Source organism: Brachypodium distachyon, chromosome 5 (genome assembly GCF_000005505.3).
Source record: "Brachypodium distachyon strain Bd21 chromosome 5, Brachypodium_distachyon_v3.0, whole genome shotgun sequence".
In the NCBI taxonomy this organism is placed as follows: Eukaryota; Viridiplantae; Streptophyta; class Magnoliopsida; order Poales; family Poaceae; genus Brachypodium; species Brachypodium distachyon.
In genome coordinates this window covers 20,566,617-20,581,508 of record NC_016135.3, presented here as the reverse complement: position 1 = coordinate 20,581,508, position 14,892 = coordinate 20,566,617, and the positions used below count along the sequence as shown (strand labels likewise).

General features: G+C 45.7%; 1 protein-coding gene across 1 annotated transcript; it reads right to left on the bottom strand.

The window, feature by feature from the left end:
• Positions 1 to 3,688: 3,688 nt before the first annotated feature.
• On the bottom strand, positions 3,689 to 9,833 carry LOC100825372 (sphingoid long-chain bases kinase 1). Its single transcript, XM_003580201.4, has 9 exons — positions 9,566 to 9,833; positions 8,271 to 8,806; positions 7,823 to 8,179; positions 7,083 to 7,176; positions 6,942 to 6,979; positions 6,717 to 6,863; positions 6,488 to 6,587; positions 4,525 to 5,477; positions 3,689 to 4,066 (listed from the first exon to the last, which is right to left on the bottom strand). The coding sequence occupies exons 2-9, from the start codon at positions 8,682 to 8,684 to the stop codon at positions 3,917 to 3,919; spliced, it is 2,253 nt and encodes a 750-aa protein (XP_003580249.1). The 5' UTR covers positions 8,685 to 8,806; positions 9,566 to 9,833; the 3' UTR covers positions 3,689 to 3,916.
• Positions 9,834 to 14,892: the final 5,059 nt, after the last annotated feature.

The window sequence follows — 14,892 nt, the reverse complement described above, 5'->3', positions numbered from 1 at the left end:
TCAGGAACCTAGCCGCGCACCAAAGGCTGCGCCACCATCCCACGGCGCTCCGTGCATGTTTATCCATCCGCCCGTCTCGAGATCGGCGCCACCCGAAACGTGGCGCCGCTGACGATCGAGCACCGGTGCGAGATTTTCTTCTCCATTCCGGGTCTTTGCTTCCACGCCTATTAATTGGGAGAAATTCTTTTCGTTTGTTTCTCTCCCTCTCTCTTTCCATGTCCACCTCGTGCATGTACTGCGAGCTAGTCGACCAGGAGAAGAAGGAAGAGTTAAAACTGGGACAAAGGTTTAGTACTGTATCATCATGCAGTGCATGAACCAGCTGGAAGGTCCCGGCCAATGGGCGGCGGAAAGGTGTGTGCCTCGGTGTACCGGGGGGAGACGGAGACGGCCGCAATTTGAACTCGTAGGACCTATCTATGGACGTCCGTGCCTTGGGTAAACTGGGGAGGCACGCGTCGCCCTCACCGTGCCAAGTGTGCGGGGGCCTTCCCCCGAAAGGCGCGTCGTGGTGGCGCGCCCGGTTTGTCCCGTTGCGCGGCCCGGCGCAGCCAGGGCACGATGCATGCACACGAGGTCGACACAGTCCCTAGCACGGCAGGCCGGCCGGGCTGGGTTAGGCGCCGCGTTGGCTAGCTTGTCATGTCGCCTTGCGCGTTTTACTTGACTTGTTTAGTATACTTCGAGCGAGTAGCGACATGGTAAGCTAAAGATAGATACGGTGAAGGTGATAAGCACTTGGATTTGATCTGCCCGGCTTATCTCGATCGATTTTTTCCACCCGGCCGGGGGCAAGTGATTCGTTCGTTCGTTCGCTAGCTCCCCGATCGACTCTCTCCCACGATCCCAACGTGTTAGAGCAGATCAGGCAAGTTAAAAAGTGGTGACCCAGTGCGAGCAAACTACCTTTAATTACTTGTCGAGTGCGAGTCGCGTTGGCGGAGGAGTTCTTCGAACCGCGAAGACGGCGCTCTGGCCGGGATATCAATTCGATATATCTAGCAGAGGGAGAGGAGAAGCTACTGGATCGAGCCGGACAGCAAAGTCAGCAGTAGCTGTCCGTGGTGACCACCGTGATTAATCACGGCGATTTACTCGATCGAGCGTGCAAGGAGGGAGAGGTGTGCAAGGTAGTACAAGGACCGGTTGTTAGAAGGAAGAGGAGGTTAATTAGCCGATCGACCTGCCAGCCCGGCCCGGGACCAGGAGATAGAGGAGGAGAATGCGCGCGCGGCCGCGGGGCCCTCGGGCCACGACGACAAGGATGGCTGCCCGGGCAGAGGCCGCCACATGGCGTCTCGCCTGTGGCCGGGCCGGGGGGACAAAGCCGCAGAGGCGCGCGGGTCAGCGTCGCGAGGTACTCGTGGCTGGTACGCGACGTCGGCGTCACGGGCCGGGCTATGGCCGAGAGATCAAAAGCTTCTCGGCCGCGTGGCCGCAACTAGAACTACTGCTGCTGGCTCTTGGCCCTTATTTCGAGTAAAATACATCACTAGTTCATGAATTCAGATTACAGTGTCACTTCAGTCAAAAACAGTTCGGCGGGCCTTAAACACGCCACGTGGCCGCCACGTCGGCTTCGGTCAGGACATCGCACTGCTACTCCGTTTTCTCAAGGGGTTATTTGCAAAATTACCACACGGGTTAAATCCGGGCCTAAGCTCCCCCAAATCGGTGGCAAATCCCCCAATTCGAGCAGATCCCTAACCCTAGTTTCTCTCTTCCGCACTGTCCGTGCCCTTCATCTCTTTCTCACGGTCGCCGCAGCTCTCATTGTCATCCTTGCCCGTGCCCTCCATCTCCCCGGAGCGTCTTCTTCGCGACCGCCGGCGTTGCCAGCTGCTGCTGCCTCACCATGCTGAGATCCTCGGGGCAGCGCAGCTGCTGCGAGGACGTTGGTGCCGTCATCATCGTCATCATCCCCGGCGTAGCGCCGCGCTTGGGCGGCAAGGGGAAGAGCTGCTTGGTGACGAACCTCGGGGAGAAGGCTGGTGCGGCGGAGCAATTCTCGTCGTCGACGCGGCTCCCGAGCAGGCCGAACCAAAAGCCGCCAGATGCGGCTTCCCCCCCACCCCCGCCATCCCCGAGTTGTTGAGCACGGACGAGCTCGAGGATCCGGAGCCCGCGGGCGACTCCACATTGAGATCCAGGACCGTCTCCGATCCAGGAAGCCAAACGAACGCTGCGCCGTGCCCCTCTCCCCCGCGCTCCTCGCTTGCTGGCTGGCTAGCAAGCTCGATCGGTCGTCGGACTCGCGCGTGTCTATGGCATGGCAGTGCATTTGCAAATAACCCCCTGAGAAAACAAAGTAGCAGTGCGAAGTCCTGGCCGAAGCCGACGTGGCAGCTACGTGGCGTGTTTAAGGCCCGCCGAACCATTTTTGACTAGAGTGACACAGTAATCCGAGTTCATGAACTAAAGTGTGCGTTTTCTGAGTTCATGTACTGAAGTGTTCATTTCTGCCGAGTTCGTGGACTAGCGGTGTATTTCAATACGCATTGGAGCTCGTGGGGTTTAACCGTGCCATGTGATGTCTACAGTTTTTAATTCCCGTGGTCCTGGGAGATCGAAATCACAAATGTGTCGGGGATCGAGACGGGTGGAGGAAAGGAATTCGATCGGGGTTTCGTTTTCCGTTTGTTATGGTACTGTAGCACGCACCTCACGTTGCTGCGTGACTCCCTCTTCCAGATTGGTCGCTTGAAAATGATCCAATTCGTAGCTAATTTAAAAGGATGAAACCTACTTGTCTGCCTTGAGGCACTTGGCTGACATCTTGGTAGTAGACACTGTCTACAAGTTTTTTACTTGTTTTATTTCTTCCGGTTTCCAGTTCATGTCGTGTTTTCTGAAGCCTGGCACGAGATCCTCAAAAACCACATGGCAAAATTACCTATCTACTAAGTTGCATAACCACATCTGTGTACCGTGATAACCTTTTCTTAGTTGCTTCAAAGGCAAGTTAGTCGAGCGAACCAATGGGAGAAGGACCGCACCTTTGCTAAGTAGTCAGGCTAAGTTATTCTGCAAAGCGAGTACCGCATCTTTCCGTTGCACTAAATCGCACTAATCAACAGAATTCTATAAATTTATCATCGTAGTTGGCTAGTAGGTCCTACCAGATCGCTTGCGGTGTCCCCTCTCGTTCCATCTTTTTAAGTTTTCAGTGTTTGACCTCCGACTAATGGTGCACCCTTGTTCAATCACGGAGCCGTTGCGTGTTAAAGAAACATATCTCAAACGTACGAATTTGCTGTCGGCCAGCTGCAAAGCCTCTGAAAAAACGTCACAATTTTACACGCAAGTTCGATGTTTTTTCTTTTGACTTCTGGTTTTCGGTTTCCCATACATACACTCGTAGAGATAGTTTTCCCAATCTAACCGGGCACAGTTCAATTCATGTGCAACAGTGCAAGACTGATTACAGAGTGAAAATATACAAGTAACAAGCTTTAGTTAGATATTACGCATGGTATACCAGGACAAAAATCTGAACATGTTAGCAAGCGTTGCAAAGAAGCTCTGAGCATTAGGGAAATACTTCAGACGAACTAGGTTGCTCCTAGTCATGGGCAACAAATCCCAAGCTGACCAGCTCAGTTGTGGCCTCATGGGCAGGGCAGACAAGCCCCGCTACCCTGGATCTGGAATGTGGAATTTTAAGCAAATATCAGCAAATGCAAGATCAATAAAAAGAATCGAGGTATCCCTCTATAATCACTCAAATATACAGAAACGACACAACATCATCTGTCCAGTCCAAACTCACCAGGACCGCTCATTCTGAACCCACTCAAATCCTCATTAGCAAGTAAACGATATACAGACAACTCAAAATCAGTTGTTACAAGTGATAACAGATCATACAGGGCCTCAAAAACTCGTGCACAACAGATTTACAGTCCTTAAAGCCTTAAATAGATTGTCTGCATTGCCGGCCAATAAGTCTGCATTGCTCTGGTAGTAGGGAGCAGACTACATGTCCCTTGACACGGCAAAGCTCGCCGTCTATTCCACAACCATTGTGGGTGTTTGCACCAGGTTTTAGCTTAACTGACTTCACCTGTGTAAATGTTAAATCAATAGTTAAAGACCAAGTCATTGTTCATACTACAAGGAAATACACACAGGTTCCAAAAAAAAAAGGGAAACTACTAATGTGCAGAAGAAAGTAATATTTCTTGTGCTTCGATGAATTATATTTTTCTTCAAAGGGAACTTCAGGTTCTCCATAACCAGAGCTGTTGAGAATGCACTCTTAACTACTAGTACCTAAACCGAGCCAGGTTTGTTCCAGCTGGCTAATTGATGGCAAAAATACTATGGAAATGACAAAAGATATAGAACAAAGACACTCTGAAGGACACAACGTCTTGAGACATTTGTACTCCCTCCGATCCATAAAAAGTGTCATCCATTTTGTACTAAGTTAGTACAAATTTTGTACTAAGTGGGCGACACTTTTTATGGATCCAGTAATTTGTAGGCAAGCTTTTATAAACCCAAGGAAAAACAGAATACCTTTACATATTCCACATAGGGTAAAGAAAGATGACGACCAAATTGCAGTAGTATGAAAAATCTCAACAGCTTCCATCTCCCCCTTCCGCCAACTAAAAGCAAGTCCAAACTGTTGTCATCATGGCTTGCTTTTGGTGCAACAATCTGTGAACTTTGAACCGTTTTGCATGAGTGATTGCATACTAGGACACCAAGAAAGTGCCCCTTCCTGACAACCCATTTGTCATCCAAATTTGGCACAAGTTCCTTTGATGCTCCAATTTCTATATCTTCTGGTGGTCCAGGGAGTTCGATAGGGTGGTCAGGCTCCCAAGTTGGCTCTGTGTCCCATCTTGGCCCAGTATCCCACTTTGGTTCGTTGTCCCAAATAGGTCCTGGATCTGATATTGTCGAGGAAATGTCCTCCTTGTCATGCATCGATGGGGCTGCCCAAGATAACCGTGTATCATTGGCAGCCGTGACACCAACTGAATTCCTGTCGGTCCTTGTTTTCGACCTCGTTCTTGGCCAGTATGATGCATGGTGTTGCTGTGGGCGTAGGACTTCTTCTGGTTCAGAAACAATGTTGCTTCTGCCCAGAGACAGACGTTTTGCTTTTGGGTCAAGACCACGGACATATTCTGATGGTTCACTGCTTGCTGCCGTACCACCTGACGTATCGAAGTCCCCAAGTGACATCCGACTTGGAGTCATGATAGAGTCAATACTTGAAAAACTGGAAGCTCGTGTAATTCCTTCTCTTTTTGATCGGCTGCGCATTGCATCTGTATAGACATCGGACAATTCAAACTTGTCTAGTTCTGAACCTTTCCCATGCCCAGACATCTCCTTTGACATAGGAAGGTATTCTAACTCGTAGAAATAACTTGGTAGACACAAAAATTTGAGTACTCCAGCCACAAAATATCGAAGAGGGCCAAATTTCTTCTGGTATTTCTCGGAAAGTTCCAGGACTGCAGCAAAGTTATAATAATATTTCAACTTGGTAACTTTTCAGTGCTATGCCACGCTGCACTGCTTCAAATACTGGATAGTAGACAAATAAACTAAATTTTTATGTGTGCAGTCACCCCAGATAAAGGAACTCTAGTAAATGTACAGCCATTAAGAACTACAGCCAGATCTTGAAAAGCGTTAAGAATATAGTTTATAATTTCTAACTTAAAAGGAACAAAGCTACACGATTTGCTCAGAGAACTTTAGATTTGTAGAGTTACAGAAAGCAAAATAAAAAGGCTAAACAAGTATCATATGTTACCAATTAATACCACTAAGACATTAGCCCGACTGTGGCCATGTTAGACATGCAACCGGATTAAATGCTTAGTTGAATAAGGATCAGGAATCAGGTTACCTTTCTATGCATAGTATAGAACGTTAGAAGTTTTAAAAATTATCATATCCTGAAGATGGGCTTTTATCGGCTAGGAATATCATTACTACAATACCGCTGATGAATTCGTTCAAAGTTAAAATGTGTTGCGGAAAGCACCTACCAGAAATACCGATGTGAAGATATTAAAAAAAAAAGAATTGGATCCATATGTGACTATTTGTGGACTTACTACATACTCCCTCCGATTCATAATAAGTGTCCGGGATTTAGTACAAAGATCTCTATCTTTGTACTAAATCCCCGACACTTATTATGGATCGGAGGGAGTACTAACTCCAGTGCTTATAAAGTTGACATTTTAAAGATTGACACGGCCTGGAGGATGCAACTTTCACCAGTAGTTTCTATTGCAGTGTATGCATAAAACCCAACAAAACTATATATTGTGAAAGTGATTATCGTAAAGCATCAAGACTAAATATTTGTAAAGATAACCTTAGTCAAAGTTTCTAAAGTTTGACTTTGCCTATGTCCAAAACAACTAGTTTTAGGGACCTGGAGAAGTATATAAGATAAAGAATTAAAAATATTAGAACAATTTAAATGTAATGAATCGTTTAAAGTTACCATCACTAACAAAACCGTAGTATGAAACAGTTGTGCCGAAGTGTACTAGCCCAGACTGGAGCCATTCAACAGACAGTACGTCCAGAGTTGTAAAGCCACCCTGTTTCCAAGGGATAGTCCTCGTCAGAAAAGTTTTAAAGTCATAATATAATTTCGATCAAAGTGAAAGTGAGAATATACTGAAATTCTTCTCTTACTGTAAGAGGAAGTCATGATAAAAACGGCATACCTTAACGATTAATAATGATGCAGAAATAGGATCTTTAACTCCCAAAACAGTCCAAACAAGTGAGTTGTCAGACCCTGCAGGAATTATTCCAACTGGAATTGATACAGCTTCTGTTCTATCGCTTCTGCTGAGAAGGCCATTGAACACCTGCACAACTAAAAATGTTCACCTAACATATAAATTGCTCTGCCATATTAAATTGTGATATAAACATCATGCACAAACCTCATTAACAATTCCATCACCACCAACACACACAATCCCTACAAAAATAGGGAAAAAACAATCAAGGTATTAATAGTTGAACTGCTTGTCTCTATCATGAGGTCTACATAAACTACTTAGCTTCACGTGTCAAGGTTATACCATCAGGAAATGTGCCGAAATCAAATGTAGATGCAAGAGATTTTGCATGGCCAGCATGAGTAGTTTTAACTACTTCCATGTGAAAACCTGCAAGCTACAACACCACCAGATGACAGTGGATTAGTTGCTGGAATTAAACAATATAAAATTTACACTGAGCATAAAATTTCACAGGAGACCAAGTTGGCAATAGACAAGTTAGTTCATTTCAGTGAATAACTCATGTGAGGTCCACATCAGCCAATTCCAACCATACTGCTAGGGGAATTTAATAATCTTTCTTAAACTTTTTCTCATGCGGAATTTAACACAGTTATTCAGTGCAGTCCAATTGCTGCATACATTATTCTATCAATTAGTAGAACTGACAGAATTAATGAGAAACTGAAATATTCCCTCCATTTTTCGATGCATTTTAGAATCTGTATGCTCAAACTTAACCATCAAATGTTTAGGATCACCTAGATTGTCTATATGAAAACTATATCACTAGATTTGTTGCTAAAGTATTCTCATAAATTAAAATTTATACTAATATTACATAAGTTCTTAACAACATTAAGAAATAACGTAGGAGTATACATCTTCATGAGGTATCCATAAGACTGAAAACCTAATGGTCAAAATGAAGCTTCATGAAGCAAATTTATCACCAAACAGATATACACAGTTATATACATTATCTCTTCTAAGTGCACTGCAAAAGATAAAAGTTTGATGATGAAAACATCAAAACTTACCTTAAATATAGGTTCTGCTTTGTCATGGAAAACTTTGCTTGATCTACCATGTCCAGATCGAGGGTTTAATATAACAAGTATTCGCTGTGGAGTTCTACATTTGATCGGTTGGTGATCAAATAAAACCCCACCGAGGGGGGCATCCGGATCTTCCTTGACACCCGATGTCACAGGCCGTGGTAGTACATTAATGTATATGTTCTGTTCAGCAAAGCATGTTACCCACAAAATGGCCTCGTCTAGGGTAGGGGCTATAAACCGGAAGTCCTTCTGAACTCGATGTGTCTTTCGAAATAAAGAATTCTTAGCAGGATATGCATGTAGAGTAAAATGTTGGACACCAGAATTATAAGATACCTGCGAAGATATCAACACGGCATACAAAATCACTCAATTGTCCAACTGGGACAAATAATAATAGAAGTGCATCTTAGTCTCTAAAACTTACAGAGATGACATCCTCAAGGCTGAGTACATTGGAACCCCAGATCAGGGCTTTACTTGTGAGTCTTGCATCAGTTGTATCAGCTTTCCTGGATGCTGACAAATGATCATCCCCTCCTATACTTCTATTTTTCTTGTCAAAAACCAGTTTCCCAGTATAGATTTCGAAACCTACAAAATTAGACCTCTCATCTACCACATCGGTTCTACGGTCATGGTTTTTACCCTTTTTGGCTTCTTTATTGTCAACAGCCGCATGCTTCTGCCTCAATGATCTAGATTTGCCTCTTTTCTCTGGAAATACAGTGGGGGAAGATTGTTGTCCAGCTGACTTTTGAGAACGCCGACTACTAGAACGACGGCTGGATTTCTGCGATGAGTTTCTGGAAGTTGGGTTTTCTAGCTCTGTTCCTTCCATCTCTTTCTTTTAAACAGGGCAATAAGAACATCGGAACGAGTAAGGAGTTTGGTACAGCTTAAAAACTGTATGGCACATCATGACACCAATGCCGTATGGAAAGGGTGGTATAATTAAATAATCTGCAACAAAAGGAAAACACACCAGACATAAGATGCATATAGCTGGTAGCTGTACATTGCTTGTCATGGACCAGAAATAAGCATGTGTTCAGGGCAAACGGGGACATATGAGCTTTGTCCCCCACAGACAACCAAGGATAGACACGAAATGGCACCTCCTCACTAGTACTGAATATCTATATAGTGACAATATCATATGATTATAACTACTCCCTCCGATCCTAAATTGTTGTCGAAATATTACATGTATCTAGACGCTTTTTAAGAATAGATACATCCATATTTGAGCAAATTTAAGTCAAGAATTTAGGATCAGAGGGAGTATTAAACAGTGTAGGTTCCTCAGATTTATATATCACTGAGAATACCTTGTGAAACTTCGAAGAGCAACTCCATCAACTGCCCTATCCGATGCCGCATAGTTCATATTTAGGGATTTTGAGCCAAAAAAAAAGGGTCCAGCAGCTTCCCCATCCGATCCCCCAAAATCAGCCGCTCCCTAAATCTCTTCCGGGATCCCCAAACTCGGCCGGCAGCTCGGGGCTCCCCATCACCCAACGACTGCAGTGGAAAGGTCCCTCCGACAAGGTATGCTCTCCCATCACCTTCCGTCCTTCCCCATCCCCTCTCTCTGGCTCGCGCCCCCGCTGCCGACGAACTTGACGCAGCTACACGGACCGGGCCGCCGCCGCTCGACGAGGGACGAGAAGGGGAGAACAGGAGGAAGTAGAGAGCGGGAGGTCGGGAACGGCAGCGTACCGGATCTGGACGGGGCGGCGATGGCACCCGGAAGGCGAAGTGGATCCGGCGCCCGGCGGTGGTTGACGCAGCGATGGCAGCTGACGGAGGCGGCGACTGCGGCGGTTGAGGGAGGCGGTGAAGTTTGATGCAGTGGCGGCGGTTGATGCAACGGCGGTAGCTGACGGAGGCGTCGACGGCGGTGGTTGAGGGAGGTGTCAGGGCGGCGGTAGAGGGAGGCGTGAGAAGAAGTGGAGAGACGGAGATTTTGAGAGAAACAGATGCTGCGGCCCTTTTTCCCCCCTGGATCATTTCTTTTTTGTTTTTTCTGGAAGGGCCTTGGTTGATAAAATGTCCCTACTTTACTTTGTCACTTATTCCCGCAGGATGAAATACTTTGGCATTGCTAAAAAGTTTCACCTTATTTTGTTTCAATTGCTAAAGTACCCTAAAATATACTTAGAGCTGATTGAGTAGAAATGTAGAATACACCGAAAGTTCTAATTTTATCTAAAGGTGTCAAGTTAGTCTCTGGACATTGAAAATGCACGTTTCGGTCCCAATCCCTTTTCAAGTTGTTCATCACAAGTTCTAAGTGTGTATCTCCGTGTCTGATTGGAGTGACGTGTAAAACTAGGTCCACCTGTCGCTTTTGCCATCGCTAGTGACATCCCATGCCACTAGTTCACCGTGAGCCATGAACTAACAGCTTTTACTTTTGCCATCACTTTTTTCCCCGCAAAGATAGTCCTGGTCTATTGTAATGAATCCACTAAGCTATATATTTCACAACGGACATGAAACCATTCATTCTCATTTAAATAAAACTCAAGGATAGAGGACTGGAACTCGAAGGATACTCTTCTAAGGATACTCTAGCTTTGAGATCCGATGAGCTCTGTTCGACCCTGAACGTTTAGGGGAAAGTTCAGGATTTCAAGGGTATCTTTACCTCGTAGCTCGAGAATCCACATTCTGCCCCAGCTTGAGAGGGCCCCGGCAAAGTCCTAACCTCACAGCAGGAAGTTTCGTTTGTACCGCACTTGTCCATCGGTGCCTCTCCTAACCTAGGGCCCTGACAGACGACAGGTGAATTCATTTTTGTGCCATGCCTATCGGGACTTCTTTTTTATGGTGATGCATTCATATATGCCCTTAGAAAACAATGACTAGCTGAAAAATGGTGCATTATTGTGTTATGCCCCGGCAGAACCTCTATCGTGGCTTTCTAATAAAGCTAGCAAAAAGAAAAGGCTTTTTGGTGGAATTACTTCCCACAAAAAAAGAAAAATGGTGTAATTATATATTACCTGTATCTTTTTGGTAGGTGTAGTGTTATTCCACTCCTCAAATAATATACTCATTGAATACAATGTTCTTCCACTCCAGCCGATTAAAAGTGTAGAGGGAGGCGGTTCTAGTGGAATTCATTTCACTTGTCATGAATCAGTTGGTTATATCATATGATTATAACTACTAAAATAGAAGTTGGTTCAAAGTGGAATTCATTTCAAAAGTGAATTGCACTAAGTGTCAATGTGTCATGATACGTGGTCCGAACTGAAATTTAACTTGCGTCTTCTTATGTATTGCCAATATTAGAAACTTGGTAATCACAAAAAGAAAAATAATTAGAAACTTGATATTTTTATCAAATATATGAGTGTCCGGCTGGTACGTGCATGCCCAAAATATTTTGGTACAAAATAGATTAAGGCTAAGTAAAAGAAAAAGCATGGCTGTAAGAGTTACGGAGTATATATGGAGAGAGGCGGCCGCTCTCGGAAACATCTGCCCTTGAAATTCTGGTAAACATATCCCAAAAACATGGACAGAATTTAAAGCGTAATGGCACGGCTGTATATTTTCAAAACCTCCAATTTCTCTGCTTTTAAGGAAGCAAACTTTTGTAAGCACTATATTGTATTTCTACACCAGTGTGTATAACCAATTTTTTTGCATGAAAAAAATTCAGCAGAGCAAGTACAGCAGGCGTTCTCTGGCCTTATGGGTTCATCTTTTAGCTTACGGGAGTTGTGGCCCAGTTCTCTATTGGACTCATGAGTTAGTTCTTTTAAACCTACTTCCCCAAATAGCATGGGACAAATAGTGCCTAGTCCCACCTACGTTTTTTTTTTGTAAAAGCCCACCTATGTTTACTGGACCTTGCTAATTGCAAGGCTTTTCAGAAACGGTCGGACAAGTACGTGGCCCATCCTATTTTGGCAATGTAAATCTCAGATGCTCTTCCCTATAAAAACAGAAGAGTCAGAACTCAGATGCTCAATAATTTCAGAAACTCCCCTAAGAAAAAATATTACATATAAAAAGTATAGGCTGTAGCAATCCTGCGAGTGCTAAAGCACGCAGTTTAATTAAATACCTTTTCGGTACTGGATCATGCAGGAGTATCATGAGATGTGGAGTCTTGACGCCCCAAAACAGATTCTTCTTGTGTCAGAAGCCTGCCTAAAGCATCTGCAAGGAAGGATAATATGCGTGGCAGCACTAATCTGCTGGTTATTGTCCCCTTCTTTTTCTCCAACTTTGCCCACTTTACAGTACAAAGCTTACAATCTTTCTTTCAGACTTCAGGAGAGAGAGGAAGCTATCTTCTTTCGGAGGTAGTTGGTACTATAACTATAACGACATATGCTTTACTACGGAACAATATATCTTTAGTTTTTACCACGTCAAAGAATCTGCTTCGTACGTACTAGTAGTACATTTGAGCGTTCCTCTCTCTGCCTGCACTCCGATCTCATTCAGACATTCTCATTCCTTTGATGCCAGAACAATAAATCCACTGAATTTGCAATGCTGAAATACCTTAAACTACGCCGATTGTCTGTTGCAACACCGACAAGGATGTGGCTGTGTGTTGGCTAGTTTACTGTATTGTTGCTTGCATTATAAGTACATTACCCTTCCAGTAGGTGTAGTGTATGAATCACGAGTCGCGTTCTTTCGGCTAAAGTATTTGTCAGTACGAGCCACAATGCTACTTTGATTCCACCAATTGAACGAAACCGGAAAAGCAAAGATTCTTGGAGATATCAGGAACGCTTTTATGGGGCATCATTTGAGTTGGATCTCCGGAAAAGAAGCCTTCCCCGGTCCTCTGCAGTTCGCATGCAGTACGAGCAGCAGCAGCAGCATCAACAACAACAACAAAAATACAATGGCACGAGGTACCCCTTTTGGCGCAAACATTCTCGAAGTGACGTTGTGCACGACGAACATGCGATCCACTCGACCCGGTGGTCGGTGCGCTGCCTATATGCCTTAAAGCTCGCGCCACGGCAGCAGCCGGCCGGCTGGCCGTTTAGATTTTAGAAGATGCTGCTTCAGATGTCCTAGGGAAGTTAGATTAGGTGAGCCAATCATGGTACTGAGTACTATAATATGGCAAGAAGCAGCAAAGGACCAAGTTTCAGGGATTTCTGCAGGCTGGCTGCTGCAGGCCGCGGCTGCAACCGGCCGCTTACTTCAGATCATGGGGGAATCATGGGGCCTATTTTTATACTGTATCTCTGATCGATCCGGTGATCCACCACCGCGATCGATCTGCAGTTATGTTAGCTGCGGGCTGCCTGCGGCATCATGTCGTGCGTTCATAAATTAGAGTATTTGTTCTTTTACTCTCCAAGTTGCTGCTGATGGCTTTGATTCATCTGTCGAAGGATGGGCCCAGCTGCTTCAAATCGAGCCAGAGATCGAGGACCGGAGAGAGCGTATCGCCACGTTTAATCACCGGGCGGCAGGCGGCAGCAGATGAGAAAACACGCGCGAACGTGGACAAGGTGTCAAATCAGGCAGGCAGTTAGATTGATTCACCTGTGAGGCCTGTCTGCCGGCCTGTCAGATCTGGATGCAGCGATGTGTTCTAAAATAAAGATCTGGATGCAGTGCAGTGTGCAGCTAAGCTTAGCCCGAGCCCATGATTGGATCTAATCCTGCGGGCAGTGGTGGTTAATTAGTGCGGATGTACTACACTGCCACCTATTCATCCACCTGCCCGAGATAAAAGTAGTTAATAAAGCCTTTGCCTAGTTGCCTGCAGACTCACGAGTGATGGGAAAAATACGTGACCATGCGGCCATGCCACGCGCGCGAGAACAACAAGTCCACAACCAAAGTGAGATCGGCCATGGCGAGGCCAGCATGGCGGCATGGACAGTGACGCAGGCACCAGCATGGCATGCACCAGCAGGCCAAGGCAAGTAGCAGCTTGTAGTCTTCGAGGAGGGTAGTAGTGGTAGTATGCGCAGATTCTTGATGTTAATTCCTAAGATGGAGTACTAGTATGGATTAGGAATGATGCGGGTTGGCTTTGATTTGATCCGATCCATGGCGAGGTATACCAGCAGCAGGATGAGCACGGAGAGGATCGGGAGCGGAGGAAGATGGGAAAAGAAAAAAAAAATTGGGGAGAGGAATTTGGAGGACACCATTAGGCAACGAAGGCGGACACTGTCTGTACACATGTCCATTTCACCCCAAACAGACAAAAAAAAATATTTGGGGACAAAATTTAGAGAATTCCATTGGAATTGCTCTAAGCTGCAGCTGCAGGAAGACGACGGACGGGCCGGCATGGAAAAGTCGCGCGCGGTTCTAACTTGTCGGCGCGGCCGTAACAGCAATAAAGCGTACAGCTAGTTAATTACACGATGAAAGGGCTTACGTACGGTTACTGCTCGTGATGGGGTTTACGGCCGGTACGCCTCTTAAGCGGCGGCGTGTGGCGGCAAATAATGAAGGGTGTCACGCTTTATGTGGAGGTTGACAGTTGCAACCAACCGTGCATGCACATGTACACAGTCACAGTGTCACACACACACACACACGACCCAGCCAAGCTATAGATAGCTTCGTGGGCAGGAGAGGATGGGCCGGGCCGGGGCGATGTGCGTGCGTGCGTGCGTGCATGGTGCCGTATAACTCTGCATATTGCGTGCCTCTGCATATATATGTACGCCACACTCATCCATATACATACGGCCATGCTAGCTTGGTACAACGACGGAAACTTATACAGCTCATTAGTGTTGGGTACTCGTAGTACTCTGCTACTCGTGGTAATTATTAATTCTTCACGCACGGGATGCGAACATGGTAACATTCCAGACTTTCCTGTACGCCAACGGCCTACGGGGCCCTGGCTCCACTTTCTGTACGTGCAGCTATAACCCATTAGCTAGCCAGCCCCGTTGTGCGTTCTGTGCGACTGTACTGTGACGGGTCGGTCGATGATGGGATTGTTAAGGTGCTAATCCCCGTGGGATTCCCCCGGCCCGTACGTGCAGTGCGGGAGTGCTCCAGTGTGTGTCAACTGTCAAGGGACC

Bases quoted from the DNA above. Each gene is read 5' to 3' on its own strand.
- LOC100825372 (XM_003580201.4), bottom strand. From the start codon at position 8,684: ATGGAAGGAACAGAGCTAGAAAACCCAACTTCCAGAAACTCATCGCAG. The intron at 6,980-7,082 runs GTATAACCTTGA...CTATTTTTGTAG, and splicing joins TTTCGGCACATTTCCTGATG to GGATTGTGTGTGTTGGTGGT. The intron at 6,588-6,716 runs GTATGCCGTTTT...CCTTGGAAACAG, and splicing joins CATCATTATTAATCGTTAAG to GGTGGCTTTACAACTCTGGA.